This window comes from Molossus molossus, unplaced genomic scaffold, assembly GCF_014108415.1.
Source record: "Molossus molossus isolate mMolMol1 unplaced genomic scaffold, mMolMol1.p scaffold_m16_p_13, whole genome shotgun sequence".
Lineage (NCBI taxonomy): Eukaryota > Metazoa > Chordata > Mammalia > Chiroptera > Molossidae > Molossus > Molossus molossus.
The window spans coordinates 61,008,849-61,033,897 of record NW_023425348.1 but is presented as its reverse complement, the minus strand read 5'-3'; the positions used below and the strand labels follow the sequence as shown (position 1 = coordinate 61,033,897).

At 40.6% G+C, this 25,049-nt stretch overlaps 1 protein-coding gene across 1 annotated transcript; it reads left to right on the top strand.

Annotated features, from left to right (window-relative positions):
* Positions 1–1,708: 1,708 nt before the first annotated feature.
* Positions 1,709–24,218, top strand: SPTY2D1 (SPT2 chromatin protein domain containing 1). Its single transcript, XM_036260049.1, has 6 exons — positions 1,709–1,872; positions 14,071–14,185; positions 14,930–16,426; positions 17,636–17,801; positions 21,828–21,905; positions 23,763–24,218. The coding sequence occupies exons 1-6, from the start codon at positions 1,813–1,815 to the stop codon at positions 23,854–23,856; spliced, it is 2,010 nt and encodes a 669-aa protein (XP_036115942.1). The 5' UTR covers positions 1,709–1,812; the 3' UTR covers positions 23,857–24,218.
* Positions 24,219–25,049: the final 831 nt, after the last annotated feature.

The window sequence follows — 25,049 nt, the reverse complement described above, 5'->3', positions numbered from 1 at the left end:
AGCATATAGAAAGGCAGTAGAGGGGAGTATACTGAAAGGCACTAGAGTGGAAGAGTTTGGCACATGTGAGGGGATGAAAGAGTCAAGGTGATGATGTAAAAGTGGGCCAGGGAAAACCACAGCAGTCCTTACAAGCCATGGTTAGGATTAAGATTTTGGTCTTTATCCTAAGAACAATGGGAAACCATTGAAGGATGACTCTACCCACTGAATAGCAAACCACTTGAAGGAAACACAAAAATCTTAGGTTTAACTTTTTGCAGATGAGGAACCTGAGATCTGCTCCTTTTTTTCAATGTATTGCACCCAGCTTCCATATAACTCAATTGCGAGGGTAAAATATGTGTAGAGTTGGCCTCCTGCAAGTGTGAACTACTTAAAACAGGTGGGTATGTATCTGAATGGAATGTATGATGTAGAGGGAATAGGAAAGTTGAGAATTCCAGTTGTGCCGTCAAACAAACATAATCTTGGTCTGTGGTTTCAGCAGCCTTAAATGTAGAGATGCAGTGAGGGCCACAACTCCGCATTAAACTTCAGTTGGAAGAGTAAGACCAAGTAGCTTTGCTTAATATTTTTTAACAGCTTTATTTAGATATAATTTACATACCACAAAACTCATCTAAGTGTACAATAATTTATTTTATTTTATTTTTTTTTGGTACGTGCCCCTAGCGGGAACCGAACCCGGAACTCTCTGGTCTGCAGGCCAATGCTCCAACCGCTAAGCCAAACCGGCCAGGGAAATGTACAGTAATTTTTAGTAAAATCACAGCACAGCCATCAGCCGCAATCCAGTTGTGGATTATTTCCATCCCGCTGAAAAGATCCCTACGTCTGTTTACAATTAGTCCTGGCCTATTCCCACCCCCAGACCCAAATCAGCCTAATGAGTGTATTTTACTTAGTTGAGACGACCTTACAGACTCCAGATAACTCTTAAAAGGAACCCAGGACTGGACTCCCAATGAATATGAATATGGGGTATATGTATGTGTTATCAGTGTGCCAACTATGTACAGGCTCGGTCTGTACGTGAGGAATTCCTTCTTCCATCCACTAAGCAAACAACAGTTGGTTGTCCTACGTGGAATTTATTATCTAAATGGAACGAAAGCGGTAAGCGGGTGTCTCTAAACATGGAACACGTGCATCCGTGTAGGTGAGCACACACCTAGTGCCAGGACAGGAGTAACGTGTATCCAAGGCAGGACCAGTCGGGGTCGTGCGCGCCTGCGCAGCTTCGCGAGCGCCTAGAAACTAGTAACTGAAACCCGCTGCTCGAGACCTGCCGGTTCTGCTGTTGAGGCACCGCCGTCTCAGACCTGAGCGTCCACCCGTGATACACGAGCCCAGGCCTGGTAGGTAACCCCCACCCTCTCGCTTTCCCTACCTAGGCTCGCAATGAGAACCAAGTTTATCAGGCTACGCACCAGGGCCGCTAGGGAAGAGGCCCTCTACCGTAGCCACACCCCATAGTTTACTAAGCGGCGTCTCCTTGGTCAACGAACGACTTAGTCCCGCCCCTTTGAATAACGTCATCAGCCACGTACCACGTTTCTACGTGTCTCGAGCCTAAAAGCGGAAGTTACGCCAGGGATTCGCGAGCCGAGCGATGGACCTGAAAGGATATAGGCGGCTTAAAGAAAGGGGGCGGGCAGACGGCATTGGAAGGCGCCGGAAGTGGTCGTGCTGAGGAGGGGTGGGAAAGGGGCTGGCCGGCCAGTTTACTTGGCTGCAGCTGGCCGCCTGGATAGGGCGCTCTTTCGGGCCTCCCCGAGAGCCTGGCGCATTCTATCCGGTTCGGTCAACATGGATTTCAGGGAAATTCTCTTGATAGCTTCCAAAGGGCAAGGAGTAAACAACGTACCGGTAAGTAGCCGCTGGGACGCCCCTGTGAGAGATCCTAATCTTCAAGTTCGGAATGTGTATCGGTTGGGTAGAACTTCGAGGCATCCGCCTCTCGGCTCCGAGAGAGGAAAGACCTGAACACCTTTCCTTACTTCAATTGGGGATGTACTTCTGGGAAGTTGGGGTGAAAAGGGACTCGAGATGAAGCGGGAGCCTTCCAGGGAGTGGGTTTTGCTAGCTCATTTACCCCTGCAACAAGGACTTTGCGGTGTGGGTGTTTGAGAGTTGCATGAAAGCTGATGAGTGGAGTCTACCTGGTACACATTGGAATCTAGCGCTAGTATTTTCTGGCTTCGGTATAAACTTCTGCCCAAAGGTGGAGAGGGAGTATGTATATATATTGGGTGTTCGGGGGTTGTAGAGACTTGGCCTGATAGAGCCTTTTGGCTGACTTCCCGCTGATTTTCAGGTCTGGAACAGTTAGTTATTTCCCAAACAAGGGCTCCTGATTTGTGGCCCCACCCACTTAACAAACGAAGTAATTAAATTGTTTTCCAAGGGTTACTTTTTGTATTGGGAAGAGAAATTGAGCGGATTCCACGAAATCCTTGGCGAACAGCATGGGTGAGCTAGTTTTAGCTTCCGTTTACTTGTGGCCTTCCAGACTTGTCTTTGTTTGAAATCTAGGTCTCATTTGCTCAGTAATGTTTGCCAGTTCGCTGACATTCTCAGAGGTGGTGTAAGACTTAAAATCGAAACGCGAAATGGTAGAGTGCGCCTGGTTTGAGGGGTTGTAGCTGTTTTGCATAAACTAATCATTTCTGAATTCTCAGATGGTAACCACAGGACAGCTGTAAACCGATAAATTGCATTGTGATACCTGTGGTTTGAGCACTGGGGTGTAGAACTCAAACAGCTCTCTGTTAAAGTCAATTCAACTGGAATTTTTTGCGCTCTTACTTGCATTTCTTAGAATTTTGTATATTACAATGTTATTATTTTTTTATTCTCCTGTACTTTTATCTTCTGAAGCTGGCCCACCCTTTTGAAAGCATTGATCTGAAGATAGTAAAATAACTGATAAATAAAACTGATATACATCCGTTTTTTTAACTGTCTAGCCATCTCTGTTCCAGATCCTCTTATTAATCATTCCTTTAAACCATGAGTCATAAGATATGCAGATTGACGTTCTGGGCTTAAACCTTTGAAACCTTGAACAACAGAATTATTTCCTACATCTGTAAATTTTCTAGACAAGTCAGTATTGAATTTAGTAATCCTGGACCTTTGCATTAGGTCCATATTTAATTCTAGATCTTCTTGAAATTCATTGGAGGTAAAATAAATAAATAAGTGGTAATACTAGCTTTGATGCCCAGGGGTATTCTGTAGAAGAATTAAAGGTCATTTTTTAAAAAAAAAAAAATTATTTGTTGTTCCACTTATTTAAGCATTCATGGGTTAATTCTTGTATGTGCCCTGACCAGGGATCAAACCCACAACCTTGGTGTATCAGGACGACACTCTAACCAACTGAGCTATCGAGCCAGGGCTCTTTTTTTCTTTTTGAAATTTTTTTATTGATTTTGAGAGAGAGAGAGAGAGAGAGAGAGAAAGGGAGAGAAAAGAAAAACATTGATTTGTTGTTCCACTTATTTATGCATTCATTGATTGCTTCTTGTATGTGCCCTAACCAGGGATAGAGAATATCAGGACAACACCCAACCAACTGAGCTACCCAGCCAGGGCCAAGAGTTAATCATTTCTTATTCTAAAAACCAACAGCTGTTGGGAGAAAAGCAGATATTCCAGGCACAGAAGCAGATTTCAGAATATGTGTACATTTCAGAATATATGCATTATCTATTGATCTGTCTGTGATTGACATAATAAAGATTGGAAGCAGAAAGGAAAACAGGTAAACTGGTGAGGTCATTTAAAATTTAATAGATGAAGCCCGGCCAGTGTGGCACAGTGGATTGAGGAATGTCCCATGGACTGAGAGGTCCCAGTTGGATTCCCAGTAAAGGCTTGATCCCCGGGGCACACAAGAGACAGCCGATTGATGTTTCTCTCTCACATCAATGTTTCTGTCTCTCCCTTCCTCCCTCTCTCAAAAAAAAAAAAAAAAATCAATAACGTATTTTTAAAATTTTTAACATATGAATATAGGTATATATGTTATGAAAGCATGCTTTTCTCTGCCCATCCCCCCAAAAGCTAGTAAGCCTAGAAGTTGATATATTTAGCAGCATTATTATCCTTATCTTTACATCACATGAAAGTACATCACAAAAGAAACTGTTGAAGAATAGAGCAAGACTTTAGTTAAATGTAATCCGTGATCTTGCTTCAACTTGATTCACCTAATAATTCTAAGTTACATTCGTCTTTAGCTTGAAGTCAAGCCTTTTAGAGAACACCATCAGTGCAAATGATGTATACATAATAAGGCTCAGGAAGAATGTTTTTCTCTGCAGGATTTTTTTTTTTTTTTTACCCTCATTCGACATTTTTCCTTTTTTTGTTCAGATAGAGTGGGAGGGAGAGAGGAAAACATCAGCGTGAAAGGGACACATTGAGTGGTTGCCACTGGCACGACCCAACCAGGGCCGGGGACAAACTGCAACCGAGGTATGTGCCCTTAGCGGTAACCGAACCCAGGTCTCTGGACTGCAGGCCAACGCTCTAAACCAGCCAGGGCTGCAGGATTCTTTATTATTATTTTTATTTATCTATTGTTGACACTATTACAGGTGTCCCCCATTCCCCCTCCTCTTTACCTACCTCCACCCAGCCCCCGCCCCCTCTCCCTCTGGCCATCACCACACTGTTGTGTCCATTGGCTTTGCATATATGTTCTTTGGCTAATCTCTTCACCTTCTTTCATCCAGTACCCCCACCTCCCTCTCCTCTGACCTCTGTTAGTCTGTCCGGTGTATCCATGCCTCTGGTTCTATTTTGTTCATCAGTTTATTTTGTTCATTAGATTCCATGTATAAGTGAGATCACATGGTATTTGTCTTTCTCTGACTGGCCTATTTCGCTTAGCATAATAATCTCCAGGATTCTTTTTCCTTTTATTGATTAAAAAAAATTTTTTTTTCATAATTGATTTTAGAGAGAGGGGGGAAGGGAAAGGAAGAGAGAGAGAGAAATATTGATGAGAGAGAACATCTATTGGCTACCTCCTGCATGTCCCCCACTGGGGATTTGGCCCACAACCTGGGCATGTGCTCTGACCGGGAATCAAACCAGCAACCTCTTGGTGCATGGGTCAACGCTCAACCACTGAGCCACACAGGCCAGGCTCTTACTCCATTTAAGTCAACTGGAGAAAGAAGCCCATTTTTACAAAATATATATTTTAAAAATTTTGGACACTTGTAAAACATATAGAATGTTAACATATACCTATATGACCACACCCCATATTTAACATATATTAATATTTTGCCATATTCATGTATTTTAAAATAAAGCCTAATTGATATGTCTAAAGAGTCTACCAAGCTGATTCCTTTTTAAAATTATAACATATGGTGCAGTGTAATACAGATTCTTATAAAACAAATATCCTTGTAAACCACCATCCAAATCAAGAAACATTTCAAGCCACATGCACACACCTTGCTTGACATAAGCTTGGTTGATTGATTGATGTTCTGAGAACCACAGATAGCACCCTCCCTCTCTAGTGTATAGTTCATTTTTCTTTTTAGCCATCTTCTTCCCCACCTTCCATTTGTATCCTATCAGACCTGATGTTCATATTTAGTCTTCATAGTTCCTGTGTCAGCCCTTGGCTACAGAAAGACACCACTAGCGTTGATTAGAGGAAAATCCAAGGAGAATCTAAAACACCTGTACAGCCACTTACAACTCTTTGCAGGTTTTTTTTTTCTTTATTGATTTTAGAGAGAAAGGAAGGGAGGAGGGGAGACATCGATGAGACAGAACATTGATTATCTACCTCCTACATGCCCCCCACTGTGGATTTGGCCCACAGCCTGGGCATGTGCTCTGAATGGGAATCGAACCAGCGACTTCTTGGTGCATGGGTCGACGCTCAACCACTGAGCCACACCGGCCAGGCTGCAGGGTTTTATTTTTAAGAGGTGTCTATTGTATCTGGCTTGAGAAGCAATAAACATTTCCCTAATGGGACAGCTTTCTTTTTTCTGTTGTTTCTTTTTAAAAGAATTAGTTATTTTTATAATGTTTTAATTAAAACAAAGAAAGGATTGCATCATGCCTAGAAATATTTGGCACACTATTTCCCAGTGGAAAACTGAGTGCGGAATAACAGCTGATCAAGGTGATGTAACCAGTCATTGTCATTAGCTCTGTTTATATTTAAACAAGAAAAGATATTTTCGGTAAGCTTGCACTTAAGATTTTTCTCCCTGCCTACCTCTACCAAAAACAAAGCATTTGTCTTGATTTGATAGAATAGTATAGCTTAGCAATTGGATTCTTCTAGGTTTCAAGTAGCTCTAATGAATGGCTTGTAGTGCATGAGACAGTTTACATGGTCTTTCTTACAGTGAGAGTGTGAAAATTATCCCAGACAAGATACTGTAGCTCTGATGTTACCCTCAGACCAAAAAGTAAAGGGTACCAGATATATAAGGATTTGGAGGACTACGATTGCTTAAGGAGAAAAATTATGTACTGAAAATGGATCCCAAGAACTGTAACTGGGGTGGCAGAGACTGTACATTCTTGAAGTAGTCTGGATATAAAATGATAGGTGCTGAAGCTTCACTTATTCCAAAGAAGCCTACCATTTATTACAGTAGTTATATTTTCTTTTAAACAACAGTATGAGCCAACAAAAAAGTTTCTATAAGGCAGTCACTTTGTAACCCTTGATCTGTAATCAGTTATAACTGGATTGCTCCCTACTCTTGGATCTGAAGATGACTTTTCCAGTGCCTGGTGCAGCTGTGGATTTCTAGCCTAACATAGTATCTCTCACCCAGTATTTTAGGGAAAGGGTCTTTTTTTTTTTTTTTTAATTCTCAACCAAAGATATGGTTTTTTTTAAAAAATTGATTTTAGAGAGGGGGGAAGGAAAAGAGAGAGAGAGAGACATGGATGTGAGAAAAAAACATCGGTGGGAGAGAAACATTAATCACTTGCCTCCCATATGCACCCAGCCAGAGATTGAACCTGCAACCTAGGTATGTGCCTTGACTGGGAATCAACCTGTCACCTTTTGTTGTGCCAGATGATGCACCAACCAACTGAACCACCAGGCCAGGGCTAAGGAAAGGATTTTTTAGAAACTGCTGCCCCCACAGAGATTCTGTTATTTCTCTTCCTCATCATTACCTAGATAATCTCTTTCTGAATAATAATAGCAATGGCAATTAACATTTATAGTGCTCACTCTATGCCAGGCACTGTTCTGTGCACTTCATATACATATTCATTAATTTAATCACTATAATAACCATATAAGAAAAGTTGTTTTACAGATGAGGAATCTGAGGCCCAGAGAGATGAAGAAACTTGCCCAGAGTCACACAGTTGATAAGTGACAGGGCTAGTAATGGCAGAGCGGAGAATCTAATCCAGGAAAACTGGCTCCAGAGTTCCTTCTCTTAATCATGAGCTTTGTTGAATGAGGAGAGTGGGTTAGATATGGGATGGCCAGGAAGGTTGTCATCTGTACAGCCTGAACCACTGCACCTATCCAGCCCCCTATCCCAACTCTAGGCTAATATAGCCTTAAGCAGTAACCCGGTTGGTTTTATTTATGATACTTCTCAGTGTACAGTGGAGTCTGATGGGAGAGATAGTTAAAGGCCAGATTAACAGTATTTGAAACTGTTGGACAGAGAAAAATTTGTCCTGTTAGGGACAGTGCCAGCAATGATTAACAGAAACAGTCTAAAGGTGAGGGAAGAAGAATTTCAGTGGTGGACCTATTTGAGGTAATGGCACTGTTAAAGAGGTAGGTGGATATTAGAGGATGGCATTTAGGATTGAGGTTAGAGCTAGAGATGTAAGTGTTGGAATTAAATTAGAAGTGAAGCATGTAGTGAGAACACTTTTGAACCTGTGTCAGACCTAGATTCTAATTCCAACTGTCTGCTACAAACTAGAAATACACGGTTGTTCTTCCTGGGGCATTTCTAACATAGATATTGGATTAGAGGCTCTGAAGTACCTATCTGATATGATGTTTTATAATCAGATATATTATACATTTTACAATTAATGCAATAGCAATTAAAACCATCGGGAAATTTATATTTTCTCTTATTTATTTATTTATTTATCCTCACCTGGAGACATTTTTCTTTCTTTCTTTCTTCTTTTTTATCCTCACCTGAGGACATTTTTCCATTTTCCGTTCAGATAGAGTGGGAGCGAGAGAGAGAGAAACATCGACGTGAAAGGGACACATCTAGTGGCTGCCACCCGCACAACCCAACCAGGGCCTGAGACAAACCGCAACTGAGGTACATGCTGTTAGCGGAAACCGAACCCGGGTCTCTCCGGACCATAGGCTGTCGCTCTAACCACTGAGCCAAACCGGCCAGGGCGAGGACATTTTTTCATATTTTTGTTCAGATAGAGTGGGAGGGAGAGAGAGAGAGAGAGAGAGAAACATCGACTTGAAAGGAACTCATTGAGTTCCTTTCCTTCTGCATGACCCAAATAGGGCTGAGGACAAACTGCAACAGGTACATGCCCTTAGCGGGAACCAAACCCAGGTCTCTCTGGACCGCAGGCTGACGCTCTAACCACTGACCCAAACTGGCCAGGGCGGAAAATTTAAATTTTCTACGATTACAACAAAATATTATTTCCTGAGTAAAGAACAGCTTTCATTAATTCCAACATAACATATTTGGTGAACACATATTTCCAGACTGAAAGCTCCTAATTTTTTTTCCTTTTTATTGGATTTATTGAAGTGACACTGATTAACAAAATTTATACAGGTTTCATGTGCACAATTCTACAACATATCCTGTGTACACTGTATTGTGTGTTCACAACCCCAAGTCAAGTCTCCATCCATCACCATTTATCTCCCCTGTATACCCTCCTCCATTTCCCCTTACCCTCCCCCTAATTTTCTTAATATGACCATGACAGTATAGTCTCAATGCAATGAACACATATGTTTTAAAGTGACTTAATATCTTCTAGGTCTGTTGGCTTTAGAATTACAAATCTTTGCAAAATCTCTGATACTGTATTTAAATGGCATAAGCTTCACTGTTGTGGATCATTCATTGGGGTCCAGCAGAATGACGTGAGTTGGCTTACATATAATAAAATGAATATACTTAGGATGAAAGAAACTCTTGTCCAGCTGCTTTTCATGAAGCTGAAACAACGAAGCAGCCTGGTGCCTTGAATCAGACTTAGAATTGGTGGGTGCATCTTGATGTGCTGCTGCTAGAGCTAAATGTGACCATCTGATGCAGGGGAAAGTGCCAAATAGTTCTTCGCCTTATAAATGGAATATACTGTAATTCCAGACTGAGACTTTCTTCAACATTTATTGAGATATAATTCACATAGCATAAAACCCACCCATTTAATGTGTACAATTCATTAGTTTTAGTATATTCACAGAGTTGTACAACCATCACCAATAACTGATTCCAGAACATTTTCATCATCCTTAAAAATAATCCCTTATCTTTTAGCAGTCATTTCCCTCCCATTCCCCCTCTCCTCTCAGACCTGGGAACCACTAATCTACTTTCTGTCTCCATGGATTTGCCAATTCTGGACATTTCGTATAATGAAATCATATACCCAGTGTAGCATTACATAGTGATAAGTATAAAGTAAGGTAAAATATATAGGCCATAAATAAATGATTAAATAATAAGTGATTATACAAAATATGTAAGATCTTTTTTTGAAAACTCGCATTAATTTTTACTTGACTCTATTATTAACTCTGGAAGTAGATACCTTCAAAGACCAAGAGATTTTAGAGAGTGCTCTATAAGCTGGTTCCTAACATCCTTGAACTGAAAAACTATAATTATTTCTCTGTGTTAACTAAAATTTAGAGATAATTAGTTTCACCGAGCTGGTGTGGTTCAGTGGATTGAGCACCGTCCCATGGGCTGAGAGGTCCTGGTTGGATTCCTGGTCAGTGCACATGACCAGGTTCCAGGCTCAATCCCCATTAGGGTGTGTGTAGAAGGCGGCCATCAATGTTTCTCTCTCACATTGATGTTTCTATCACTCTCTCCCTTCCTCTCTCTCTAAAAAATCAATAAAAACATTTAAAAGAAAGAGAGATAAATAGTTTCTATGACCATTAAATGTTTTAGCGAGGGTATCATTTTAATTCTTTTGGAATAAATACAATACAGTCGGCCCTCGTTTATGGCAGTTAATCAGTTCCAGACTCTACTGTGATAAATGAATTTCCGTGAAGTAGAATTCTTTAATTATATTCAGTCGTCCCTCACCACTTCGTGTTTCGACGCGGCTTCACTCTATCACGGTGTTTTCAAATATAGTATAGTATAGTATTTGAAAACACCGCGATAGAGTGAAGCCGTGAAAGTCGAAATGCGAAGTGGCGAGGGACGGCTGTATCCTAGAACTTTAAAAATGACAATTATGTAAGTACATTTAAATGGTGGTTATGTAATTTTATTATATTGACTTTTCTGTTATTGTATATAAAGTGTGTGAGGGTTCAAATAAAAACTTTGAAAGTAAAAATTGAAATTATACAATATGTGGCTGTGATGGTCAGTTTTATGGTAGCTTTAGGATTTTTAAAAAATTTATTTATTGATTTGAGAGAGAGATCTATTTGCTGTTCCATTTATTTATACATTCATTGGTTGATTCTTATATGTGCCCTGACCGGGGATCGGCCTCAAAACCTTAGCATTTCGGGAACCAGCTGAGCTACATGGCCAGGCAGGAGTTTTTTTCTTAGTAAGTCTGAGTTCCTAAACATCCCACCCCCTCCCTGTTTGTTCCTTGTGCTCTGCCTTTCTTGTATTTATGTTCCTAGTTCGTGTTTTCGGAAGTGCTGTACATGTAGCTCTGGCTCTACCATGGTTTTGAATGATGTACAAATACTTATTTTAATAGTTGTTTTAAAATAGTTACATATTTTGATATGATTTGGGAAAAAATGTAACTAGCATTCTAACCAGTTGTTTCATAGGTATTATTACTTGAAGTAAACCTATAATATTAAGTCGTGGTGTTAGGTCTACATATTTTCTTAAAATTAATAATAATACAGGTGGTATACTAAAAGGAGAAAAATCAGGAAAGTGGTATGTGAATGGCTGAAGCTTGGTAAACACTGTGTTCAATTGTGCCCATTGACAATGTTGTTTTCCCTTTGGGTGCCTGTGTTCAGTAAAGAGTAGCTTTTCTGCTAGTCATAATCCAATTACCTATCTCTTGAAGTCACAGTTAGGAAGAAAGATGTCTATCCTGAAATCGTTAAAAAATGCTCATTGTCCTAATATCTAGATAACAGACCAATCCTATCTTAAATAATTAACACTGTCCTGGCCAGTGTGGTTCAAGTTGGTTGGAGTATTGTCCCATACACCAAAGGTGGCAGATTCAATTCCCCGTCAGGGTACATGCAGGAAGCAACTAATCAATGTTTTTTTCTCTCTCTTTCTTCTTTTCTCTAAATATTAATTAAAAAAAAAAAAGAGATTCTCTAAACAAAAGTAATAATTAAGTAAATAATTAACACTAATCTATATATTGGCATTTTTCTGTGGGAAACATTGTATATAAGCTTTGGTTTGGCAGGTGAATCTATGGACTGTATAGAGGGCAAGGACAGGAAAGTCTTCTTTTTTTCCTTAATCCTCACCCGAGGACATTTTTTCCATTTTTTGCTGAAATAGAGTGGGAGAGAGAGAGAGAAACATCAACGTGAAAGGGACACATCAAGTGGTTGCCACCCGCATGACCCAACCAGGGCCGGGGACAAACTGCAACCGAGGTACATGCCCTTAGAGGGAACTGAACCTGGGTCTTTCCGGACTGCAGGCCAACACTCTAACCGCTGAGCCAAACCAGCCAGGGCAGGACAGGAAAGTCTTAAGTCTTAGCAAGAAAAATCCACCCTTCCTCTCTTGGGGTTGAGTAAGTGTGTGCACCTCTGCTTATGAATCTATATATGTCTCATGCAACTTGATTCATACTGGAAGGTGGCCCTTCTATTATGAAAATGAGCTTCTTGTCTATGTTTGATGTTCTTGTAAACCAGGACAATTTTATATACTTAGTCAGGTAAGCAATACACTCCTCCCTTTACCTCTTCTTTTCTCCTTAAATGTATTGAGCCCCAATCTACTATGGAAAGAGTCTACAAATAAATTTACAAAGGTATGGATTTTTTTAAAGTGATCTCACCCTGGCCGGTTTGGCTTCGCGGTTAGAGTGTAGACCCAAGGACCGAAGGACTCTTGGGTTTGATTCCTCTCAAGGGCATGTGCCTCTGTTAAGGTTGGGTCTCTGACCCTGGTCAGGGTTGTGTGGGAGGCAACCAATTGATGTGTCTCTCTCGCATTGATACTTCTCTCCCTCTCGCCTCCTCCCCACTGTCTGAAAATAAATGGAAGCATATCCTCAGGTGAGGATTTAAAAATTCATTCATTAATTAAAAGCAGGTTCATTATGACTCAGCCAAGGAGACTGGGAAAGAACTCTGGATGCTCTCTGGGGATGTCCCTGTCAGGGATGTGTCAGTTCTCAGCATTGTTACCATGCAGGATTTTCAGGTTGGGTAGGGCCTGCTTCCTTGGCCATTCCTTTGTTGATAGACTGACTTAGCTGGAACTTCCAGCCTGTTTCAAGATGCCATGTATTTGGCAGCTGTATGGTAAGCATGGATCCTCTGGCTTTCCACCAGGAATTTCATACACATTTTGGGAATCACTTTTTTGGTTCCTGAGTAACTGAATTTGTTCTTAGAGTTAGTGTTTTGTTTTTTTAACTAGCACAGCAACAGGTTCAGTGGATAAGAATGTCATCTGCCTAATAAGACAAAAGAGGAAGGTCACTTTATTTTTTTATTTATTTTTTTATCCTCACCCGAGAACATTTTTCCATTTTTTGTTCAGGTAGAGTGGGAGGGAGAGAGAGGAACAGAGAGAGAGAGAGAAGCATCGATGTGAAAGGGACACCGACCAGGGCCGGGGACAAACTGCAACCTAGGTACGCACCCTTAGCGGGAACCAAACCCGGGTCTCTCAGGACCGCAGGCCGACGCTCTAACCGCTGAGCCAAGCCGGCCAGGGCAGAGGAAGGTCACTTTAAAAATCTTATTTCCTAGCCCATAAATTTAATGTGAGATGGTCCTAGAAATGAGTCATCTCAGTCTAAGTTATTAGCTCTGTTTACCATACTTTGATGATAGGTACTTATAAAATGGAAATGTTTTCCTTTTCATAGTTCAAGTTAACAATATTCTAATGTTAGTCATTTCCCGATGCAGTTACATAAAAAATGAAGCCCAGAGAAATACCATCTGTGCCACGGTAATGTTAGTACTTTTTGGGTGATCAGAGTAGAATCTCATGTTTCATGTTGTAAGCAAAATAATCTATGTAGCCATGAGTCCCTACTAGAAAATAGCTGGAGTAGGGTGCTCTGGAAAGAACATGGTTGTGAGTCGTCAGTTTTTCTGCTTGTTTTGAAAAGTTGGACTTTGAAATACTTAATTCTGAAGAAGGCTGATTTTTTTTTTTTTTACATTGATTGGTGAGGCCGATCTTTATTTAGTCTACTGATTCAAATGTTAATCTCTTCCAGAAACAGTGTCACAGATACACCCAGAAATTATGTCCTACCAGCTGGCTTTCTGGAAATCCCTAAGCTGTGTCAAGTTGACACATAAAATTAACCATTACAGTCCACTAGAGCATTGTTGCCTGAAACTGAGTCTCTCCTCTGAAAGGGGTCTCACAGGCTGTCATGGAGCCCAGCCAAAGATGCCTAGTAGTTCTATTTTTTATGAACCTTTACCTCCAGGAAGGCCAACAATCTGTTCTAAGTGGTGGGGGTTTTTTTAGCCCCCATTCCATGGGGTAATAGCCTGAAAATAGTGTTTTTTTCTGAATTTATTATTTATGCATTATTTGGGATGTTACAGAGAAACTCTGCACATAAAAAGTTATTTTTAAAGTTGAATTGTTTATAACTTTTACTCTTGTTTCTTTGCTTATTTTTTAGAAAAGATATAGTTTGGCAGTGGGTCCTCCCAAAAAAGACCCAAAAGTTAAGGGTGTCCAATCAGCAGCTGTACAAGCTTTTCTCAGAAGAAAAGAAGAGGAGCTCAGACGAAAAGGTACATTATCTATTCTCAGTTTTAAAGTCTTCTACCTTCACAACTAGTTTGTACTTAACCAGTGGATGTTTGTAATAGCATAATAGGATAATGGGTTTGTTGCACATGTGTATGAATCAGCTGTATTTATAGTGGTACATACGTTCTTAAGTTAATCATTTATGTAGATGTTTTCTTTTATTCGCTTTTTGGGCATAGTGATCATATTTTCTCTTTGGTCATAGTAATCCCAATAAGAACTCCATTCCTTGACCTTGGTTCTGAATCTGCTTCTAACCTGTTTTGTATTTTAATTTTTAAATTATTAAAAAGTGCTATCTAAATTATTAAAATAGAGGCAGTTTTTGAAACCAGTAAACTCAAGAAGTAATTTCACTTCTGCAGATGACAAGGAAACTGATTAAATAAATTTAAGTATTCATTGATTCATAACAACTGCTGAATGGGTACTACTGTTCCTTTAATTTGGCATATTTATTTGGTATGAACTATTTCCTATATTTAAAGCTAAATGCCAAGTTTCTCACTTGCTTAGTCATATAGATAAACCCATATGTGACCCACTCATTGTGGTAAGATGACTCAATTGATACTTGTTCAAATGAATTCCTCATTTGATTCCTAGATGTCTTCAAACTATATTGTTTCAAACTAAACACTGCTTATGTTTTGACCACCTGCTGATTTCAGATGAACATGCTGTTATCTTGAGACCTTGAAATATGTTCTTTTTTTCCCTTTTAGCCTTAGAGGAGAAAAGGAGAAAAGAAGAACTAGTGAAAAAGCGAATTGAGCTAAAGCATGACAAGAAAGCAAGAGCTATGGCCAAGAGGACAAAGGACAATTTCCATGGTTACAATGGGATTCCTGTTGAGGAGAAGTCAAAGAAGAGACAGACGATGGAAAGCCACACTAGTCAGGGAACAGACCAAGAGTATGAGATGGAGGAAGAGGATGAATTCTTAGAATACAATCAAGCAGCATCAGAGCAGGAGTATGAGGAAGAGCAAGAACCTCCCAAAGTTGAAAAAAAACCAAAGGTCCCCCTTAAAAGTGCCCCACCAGTCATGAACTTCACTGATCTACTCAGGCTGGCTGAGAAAAAGCAGTATGAACCAGTGGAAATCAAGGTAGTGAAGAAAACAGAAGAGCGACCTATGACTGCACAAGAACTTAGGGAGCGAGAATTTCTTGAACGAAAGCATAGGAAAAAGAAACCTGAGGCAGATGCAAGACTACCTCCAACCAAAAAGACACCCTCTCAGAAGGAAAGTGTGGGCACAAAACATAGCAAAGTTTCTGGGGACAAGCATCCTTCTTCCAAGGGTACTCCCCTTCCTCATGCTGAGAAGAAATCCAGAACCAGCACAGCTAGTGAGAAACACTTGGGTTTGTTTTCATCCAAATCCATGCCAGGACAGAGGACCAAAGTAGGATCTGGCATCTGCTCCCAGCCCTTGCTTCGTGAGGACCATGACAAGCCTGTTTTCAATGGGGCTGGAAAGACCCACTCGAGCACCTATTCACCTGGAGTCCCAAAGACTTCTGCTAAAGGGACTCAGAAATCTGCTGCTGAGCACAAAGCCAAAAAATCTCCCCCCCATCCTAGCCATTCCAGTCCTGGGCCCATGGTCACCACACATAATAAGACGAAGAGTCCAGGTGTTAGGCAGCCAGGCAGCAGCTCCAGTTCAGCTCCTGGGCGGCCCAGCATAGGAACTGCTCGACCTCCAGTCAGTTCTGGCCCTGTGCCCAGGCGTCTGAATGGCAGCTCCAGCTCAGGACCTGAGCGATCAGTCAGTGGGACCAAGAGGCCAGCCAGTGACTTAAATCCTGGACGGACAGTCAGCGGTACAGGTGGCCCTGGAAGACCCATCAGTGGCTCAGGTGGTTCTGGGAGATCAGTGGGCAGTTCTGGTGGCCCTGGGAGGCCTGTGAACAGTCCGCATGACCTTCGGCGATCAGTGAGTGGCTCATTGCCCCCGGGGCGGTCACTCAGTGGCCCTGGGCGATCAGTAAGTGGTTCAGTTCCATCTGGACGGACTGTTAGTAGTTCAGGCCCTGGAAGACCAGTGAGCAGCTTAGGACCTGAGCGAATAATTAATAGCTCGGGTCCACCCCTGAAGCCTAGGTGCACTGTTGTCTCAGAAACAATTTCTTCCAAGAATATCATTAGCCGGTCCAGCAATGGACAGATGAATGGAATGAAGCCTTCCTTATCTGGCTACAGAACTACCCAAGGTAAAATTGCCCCTTGCTTTAAGAGTGGATCTATTTGTCACTAGGAAATTTGAAAGCACACTTTTAAAAATATAACCAGAGACCCACTGATCCTTCTGTGTGCCCTTTTAAGTATTCTTATATTGATAGAACCCTGATGTTTTGTCTGTCCTGTGCCTGAGAGTTTCTTTAGTGATCATAGCTTGGAAAAGTCTTTAGAAAGAGACTTATCTAGTTTCCTCTGTGCTTATCCCTGTAATGTCTCCAGGTTTAATAACCTTAGCTGTGTGATTTATAAGACAGTGAGTGTATATGCCTTAAATTGTTCTATGAATGAATTCACCTTTTCATGAAGACTAGAGAGAGCTGTCTTCGGGGATTAGAGTATATTTATAAGCTTGAAGCCTTTTCTTGCATTATTTATTCATCATGTTATATATCATTTAAGTATTATTTATTCATATATGTTAAGTATCCAGTATGTGCCACGAACTCTTTTATTTTTATTTATTTTTTTAATATGTTTTTATTGATTTTTTTTTTTTTTTTTAGAGAGAGAAGAAGGGAGAGAGAGATAAAAACATCAGTGTGAAGGAGAAACTTCAATCAGCTGCCTCCTGCATGTCCCCCACTGGGGATGGAGCCCACAACCCAGGCATGTGCCCTGACCAGGAATCAAAACGGGACCTCTCAGTCGATGGGGCAATGCTCAATCCACTGAGCTACACTGGCCGGGCATTTTTTATTTTTTATTTATTTTTTTAACTTTTCACACACCCAGGTTGCAGGCTCGATCCCCAGTAGGGAGCATGCAGGAGGCAGGCAATCAATGTTTCTCTCTCCCATCGATATTTCTGTCTGTCTCTCCCTCCCACTCTGTCTAAAAAATCAATAAACACATTTTAAAAAAAAATAAATACAACATTGCCAATCTTTTAAGTCCAGAAGAATGGGAACTACTGAGCTAGAAAAGGTAACACAATTTTAGTAAGTCCTGGGATATAAAGGAGTTCTGTTCCTTGTGGATTCCATAAAATAGCAGGGATGATATAGGAACGACTCCGTGCTGTGCACTAGCTTGCTGACTCTGGTTTTTGAGAAGACCATCTTAATGAGTTCTCAAAATCTCAGTTTACATAGAACTTTGTTTGGACTGTTTTACATTTTTTTGGAGGGGTATACTATTTTAAGTTGTAATGCTCTCATAAATAATGGCTTTTCTATTCTTAGGTCCTCAAAGGCTTCCCTTCCCTAGTGGTTACAAAAGGCAGCGAGAATATGAAGAGGAAGATGATGACTATGACTCTGAAATGGAGGATTTTATTGAAGATGAAGGAGAATCTCAGGAAGAAATATCCAAGCACATTCGTGAAATTTTTGGCTACGACCGAAAAAAGTAAGGCTAAAGAAGTTTTAGATACACTTTTTATTTTGAATAACTCATGCTTAGGGGAAAACTAAACATTACTAGTAGGGGCATTGCATACAATTCTTTTTTGTTAATCCTCACCTGGGGATATTTTTCCATTAATTTTTAGATAGAGTGGAAGAGAGGGAGGGAGGGGAGAGAGAGAAAAACATTGATGTGAGAGATACATCAATTTGTTGCCTCTCACACGACCCCTTTGGTCTGCAGGCTGACACTCTAACTGCTGAGCCAAACTGCCAGGGCTGACTACAATTATTAATTAGGAATTTTTGCATGATTTAGATTTACTCCTTTGGCATTTAATATTTAAGAATTAACTCAGACCCTGGCCTAAGGGTCTCAGGTTCAATTCTGGGTCAAGGGCATGTACCTGGGTTGCAGGTTCCATCCCTGGTTCTGGTCAGGGTCGAGTGGGAGGCAATCAATCAATGTCTCTCCCCCCCGTCCCCCTCCACTATATCTAAAAATCAGTGGAAAAATATCCTTGGGTGAGGATTTTTTTTTTTTTTAAATTTTAACTCAAAATTATCTGTATAGTTCTTTGCATGAGGGCCAAAACTTATCTCCTTTTAAACAGTTGTCTTTATAAGGTGTGCATTTAATGTGAGTGAAGTAGCGTGGTATAGTAGAAGTAGATTGGCTTTGAAATCAGAACACCATCCACAGAGCTATGTTGAAAGCTGGTCTGATCTGACACCTGCTTTTCTTTGGTGTAAAAAACTTTGCTACTCAAAAGTGTGGTCCCTGGACAGCAGTATGGAACTAACAACACTGACAGCACCTGGGAGCTTGTTAGAAATTCAGGTTCTCAGGCTTCACTTCAGAACTATGGAATCCGAGTCAGCTTTGTAAGGTTCCCAAGTGCTATGCACATTAAAGTTTGAGAAGCATTGCTAGAGGAAAGATCAGGGTTTGGATGTAAGTTCCACCACTTGCTACCTAGGCAAACTTGAGCAAATTATTTTACATAAAATGACATTTGGAAGAATTAAATGAGGTAGTATATAGAACAGAAAGGCTAGATCATAGTGCCTATTCATCAACAATTGCTATGTCCTTCGAAGCCACGGATGTGAAAAATTAGAATGCAATCTAAGAAAAGGTCTGTTATTTATTTATCTATTTTTAATTAGAGAAACATCAATTTGTTGTTCCACTTGTTCATGCATTCATTGGTGGTTCTTTTATGTTTCCTGACCAGGTATTGGACCTGCAACCTTTGTCTATCAGGACAGCTCTCTAACCAACTGAGCTACCTGACCAGGACGTTTTGTTTTTAAAGACATTTAATTGAAAGAACTGGATTAAAAATCAGATCTAAAAATCAAATTTGTGTCATGTCATTAGCTAGCTATATGTTCTTGGTCAAGCTGTTAACCTATGAGCTTCAGTCTCTTTTAAAAGTCCTTCCCTACCTCATGATGGTCATGAAGTTAAATGAAATTTATACAAAATAATTGTCACATATATTGTGCTTTCAGGATTTTAATATAAACTGTCATGTAAGTAGAGGTGAGTTGAGTAAGCATTGTTGGATTGGTACCTTCATCAGCATTAGGTTCAGGAATGGTTGCCTTCTGGGAGTAATAAGGGCTCCTTTAATTTGTCTTTACTTCAGAAGTCTACCTCTGCCCATCCTCTGTCTCCCTACTCCCTGCCAAGCAAGGAAATGCTAAGTATGTTTTGATTTAGTTATAAAGATGTTGATTTTAGAAACTTAAAAAAAAAAAAATCCCATTTATCATTGCAGCAAAAAAATTAAGATACCTAGGAATAAACTTAACCAAAGAAATAAAGGACCTATTTTCAGAAAACTACAGGACATTTAAAAAAGAAATAGAGGAAGATATAAAAAAGTGGAAGCACATACCTTGTTCATAGATTAGAAGAATTAACATCATTAAAATGTCCATATTACCCAAAACAATCTATAGATTCAATGCAATCCCCATCAAAATGCCAACGACATATTTCACAGAACTAAAACAAATATTTCAAAAGTTCATATGAAACCAAAAAAGACCCTGAATAGCCACAGCAATCTTGAAAAAGAAGGACAAAGTGAGTGGGATCACAATACCGGATATCAAGTTATACTACAAAGCTACTGTCATCAAAACAGCCTGGTACTGGCACAAGAACAGGCATATAGACCAGTGGAACAGAACAGAGAACCCAGAAATTGACCCAAGACATGATGCTCAATTAATATTTGACAAAGGTGGCAAGCGCATACAGTGGAGTCAAGACAGCCTCTTTAATAAATGGTGTTGGGAAAACTGGACAGCTACATGCAAAAAAAAAAAAAAAAAAAAAAAAAGAAACTAGACCATCAACTTACACTGTACACAGGAATAAATTCAAAATGGATAAAAGACTTAAATGTGACCCGTGAATCCATAAAAATCCTAGAAGAAAATGTGGCAACAAAATTTCAGACATCATACATAGCAGAATTTTCACTGATACATCACCTAAGGCAACAGAAACAAAGGAGAAAATGAACACATGGGTCTACATCAAACTAAAAATCTTATGCACAGCAAAATAAACAATCATCAAAATTAAAAGGTAACCCTCTATATGGGAGAGCATAATTGTCAGTGATGCATCAGATAAGGGGTTAATTTCCAAAATATATAGAATACTCAGACAACTCAACAAAAGGAAGACAAAGAACTCAATTAGAAAATGGGCAGAGGAGGCTCAGCGGTTAGAGCATCAGCCTGCGGTCCTGAGAGACCCAGGTTCGGTTCCTGCTAAGGGCACGTACCTCGGTTGCAGTTTGTCCCCAGCCATGGTGGGTCGTGCAGGTGGCAGCCGCTCGGTGTGTTCCTTTCACATCGATGTTTCTCTCTCTCTCTGTTCCTCTCTCTCCCTCCCACTCTACCTGAACGAAAAATGGAAAAATGTCCTCTCCTCGGGTGAGGATAAAAAAAAAAGAAAGAAAATGGGCAGAGGAGCTGAATAGACACCTCTCCAAACAGGACATACAAATGGCCAAAAGACATATGAAGGGATGCTCAACATCACTAATCATCAGAGAGATGCAAATTAAAACAACAATGAGGTTCACCTCATACCTCAGAGTAGCCGCCATCAACAAATGATCAAACAAGTGTTGGCAAGGGTGTGGAGAAAGGGGGACTCTACTACACTGCTGGTGGGAATGCAGACTGGTGCAGCCACTATGGAAAACACTATGGTGCTACCTCAAAAAATTAAAAATTGAGTCCTGGTCGGTTTGGCTCAGTGGTTGGAGCATCGGCCTGTGGACCAGAGAGTCCTTGGTTCAGTTCCCGCTAGGGGCACGTAGAAAAAAAATTTAAAAATTGAACTGCCATTTGACGCAGTGATCCCACTTCTAGGAATATATCCTAAGAAGCCTGAAGCACCAATCAGAATGTATGTATCCCCATGTTCATAGCAGCACTATTTACAATAGCTAAGATCTGGAAACAGCCCAAGTGGATAAAAAAGCTGTGGTACATATACACAATGGAGTACTATGCAGCTGTAAGAAAGAAAGATCTCTTATCCTTTGAAATGACATGGAGGAACCTGGAGAGTATTATCCTAAGTGAAACAAGCCAAGCAGAGAAAGACAAATATCACATGATCTCACATACTTGTGGAATATAATGAACATAACAGTGTGAGGAAGAGGGTAGACCCAGAGACGTGGAAGTGGGGTACGGACTGACAATCCCCAGAAGGAGGGGGTAGGGAGGAGGGAAGAGATAAAACAGAACTTATATGCATGTACACATAACCAATAGACATGGAAAACAAAGCTGGGGACGGAGTGGGGAGGATGGGGAGGAGGGTGTCAATGGGGAAAAAGGAGAATCATCTGTAACAAAAATAAATATAAAAATAAACATCTTTTTTTAAAGCTGAAAAAAAAAGATGTTGATTTTAAAAAGCAGGATTTATGTCCTTTAGAAAATTGAATTTTTATTTTTTTAAACAATTTTGATTTCCTCTTTCCAGATACAAAGATGAAAGTGATTATGCCTTACGTTACATGGAGAGTAGTTGGAAAGAGCAGCAGAAGGAAGAAGCAAAGAGGTAAGCACAGAACTTCCACACATTTGTGTTGACACGTCCTAAAATCTCTTTTTAGTTGCTGCTTCAGTTGCACCACTGGGAGCTGGGGGTCTGGACCACACAACTCTGAATTCCAATCATGCTTACTTGCTGTGGGGCTTTATTTATTTGTTTTAAATATGTTTTTATTCATCTTTTTTTTTTTAATTCTCACCCGAGGACATTTTTGCATTTATATTCAGACAGAGTGGGAAGGAGGGGGGGGAGGGGGAGAGAAACATCGATGTGAGAGAGACACACATTGAGTAGTTGCCACCCGCACAACCCCAACTGAGGCCGGGGACAAACCACAACCGAGGCATGCGCCCCTAGCAGGAACCGAACCCAGGACTCTCTGGTCCACGGGCTGACACTCTTAACCGCTGAGCGAAGCCAGCCAGGGCTGTTTTTGTTAATTTTTTTGAAGAGAGAAACATTGATGTGAGAGACACATCCATTAGCTGCCTCCTGCCTCACCTACTAGGGATGGAGCCCGCAACCCGGGCATGTGCCCTTGACTAGGAATCAAACCAGGACCTCTCAGTCCATGGGACTGATGCTCAATCCACTGAGCCACACCCATCGTGCTGTGGAGTTTTAGACAAATTCCTTAGCCTTTCTAAATCTTGTTTTCTGATTGAGGTATTGTGCGGATTAAGATAATGTGGACAAATTGCCTAGTGCAGTGCCTCATCCATGTAGGCACACAGTAACTGCTAGAGGCCACCTCTGATCCTGTTATCGCATGTTCTTGTTCTTGTTCTCCATACTAATTCCCTTTCCACATCAGTCATATCTCGGTCTTGCTACCCTGTGCCACTGCTGGCCTTAGGGACCTGAGGAGAGATATTAAATTCCCTCTGTCTGATTTCCTGTTTGGCTACCTGATAGCAAACTAATGATAACTACTTGGGTGGAGGTATCAAGTGGTTACTTTGTTTATAGCATTATTCAACTCAGTCTCAACCAGATTATTAAGCCTTTTTCTCCCTCTTGTCCTCCCTCTCCTGTAACTAGATATCAAACTAAAGTGTTGGGAAGGGACAAGCATATGCTATTTTATTTTTGTATAAATGTTTCCTTTTATTTTTAAGATAATTCTATTTTATTACCTTAAAAGGAATACTGAAGCATTTTATGTTGCAGTTGTATATGAGGTCTTTTTTTCCCCACTATTATTTGAGGCAATGGCAATGGCTCCTGGTAAAAAATATTTCTGCTGCCCTGGCTGGTTTGGCTCAGCGGTTAGAGCATCGGCCCGTGGACCAGTGAGTCACAGGTTCTATTCCGGTCAAGGGCACGTACCTCGGTTGCAATTTGTGCCCGGCCTTGGTTGGGGTTGTGTGGGAGGCAGCCACATGATGTGTCCCTTTCACGTCGATGTTTCTCTTTCTCTCTTCCTCTCTCTTCCTCTCTCTCTCTCCCACTCTATCTGAATAAAAAATCGAAAAATGTCCTTGGGTGAGGATAAAAAAAATACATATTTCTGCTAATCTATTTTCAGTGGTAAAGCTTTGTGGCATTTTGAGGGCATCATACATTCCATCTGAGCTCTCAGTGGAAATTTCATTCTTGCTTTGTAAAGAAAGTAGTAATTTGCCCTGGCCAGTTTGGCTCAGAGGTTAGAGCAGCGACCCGAGGACGAGAGTCTCAGGTTCAGCTCCTAGTCAAGGGTATGTACTGGGTTGCAGGTTCGATTCCTAGCCCCAGTCGGGTGGTGCAGGAGGCAACCATTGATGTGTTTCACTCACATCGATGTCCTCCGTCCTCCCCCCTCCCCCCAACAAAATAATAATTTCATGTGTATTGACAAATACCTATTTTCTTTTTTTTGGACAGTTTAAGACTAGGTATGCAAGAAGACTTAGAGGAAATGAGACGCGAGGAAGAAGAAATGAAATGCCGAAAGGTCAAGAAGCTGAAAAGGCGTTAGCTGCTGCTTTTATTTTTGTGAAATTCTGGAGACACTCTACTGCAAGGAAGTCCTGCCTTCAGACTGAAGAAGCCCCTTTATTGTTTTAGATTTATACTTGGGTCCTCAAGGACAAGGAATGTGTACTGTGTATTTTGAGCATAAAGTATTTCCAAATACTTTCCAGGGTGAAATCTGTAATGCAGATGACATAATGCCCAGTGAGTGCTCTTATGAAGTTAACGGTTCAGAGGTGCCAGCCTTGATCCTGATGAGCTATGCACTCTAATGTGGGGCCACTCAACAGTCAGCCAATCTTCTATTGTTCCTTTGCTATTTTATTTTTTGTTGTTTTTTGTTTTGTTTTGTTTTGTTTTGTTAATCCTCACCTGAGAATATTTTTCCATTGATTTATTTTAGAGTGGAAGGGAGGGAGGGAAGAGAGAATGAAAAACATTGATGAGAGAGAGACACATAGATTGGTTGTCTCCTGCACTGACTGGGGCCAGAGATCAAACCTTGACCCTTTCATTCACGGGCTGATGCTCTAAACACTGAGCCAAACCAGCCAGGGCTCCTTTGCTATTTTAAAAAGGAGAAAAGATTGCCTCTTGACTTCCATAATTTTGTTGATATGTGAGTAGGGTAATGGCCAGCTCCCAATCAAACTTATTTTGTCTTTTTATGAGGAACCTGGCCCTTCCATGAATGTTGCCAGCAATAAAGTGACTGGTCCTAATCTATATGTTTGAATTGAGGACTTGAAAATATAGAGTAGGCTTTATGATTACCATATGGATGCCATTTCTCTGACTTTGAAGTAAAAAGTAGAATAAATTATATTGTATTCTGTATTCATGGATTGGATGCTGAGCATTCTTATTCGCTGATTTAGGTGATTAGGCGGTTAACAAAAAAAATTTCAAGTTAAAATACAGGTTTTACCATGTGTGAGAATACTCTTTTCCAAGTTTTCCTTTCAGATTTATTGTAAAATAGACAATGTCACTGTGTTAATTTTTATATAAAATTTCAATTTTATATTGAAGAAAAATATTTTATTCCAACATTAGGGTTGGAAGAGTAATAGTTTAAAAAATAAGCCAGTGACATGAGATTCCCTACCCCTTCTCCATCCCCCACCCCCATTAGAAAGATATTTTGGAATCCAAGGTGCCCTTGTACCTCTTGATGTTAGTGACTTTACATTTTTA

Coding starts and splice junctions, on each gene's coding strand:
- SPTY2D1 (XM_036260049.1), top strand. CDS start 1,813: ATGGATTTCAGGGAAATTCTCTTGATAGCTTCCAAAGGGCAAGGAGTA. Junction 1,873..14,070: donor AAGGAGTAAACAACGTACCG/GTAAGTAGCCGC, acceptor CTTATTTTTTAG/AAAAGATATAGTTTGGCAGT. Junction 16,427..17,635: donor TGGCTACAGAACTACCCAAG/GTAAAATTGCCC, acceptor TTCTATTCTTAG/GTCCTCAAAGGCTTCCCTTC.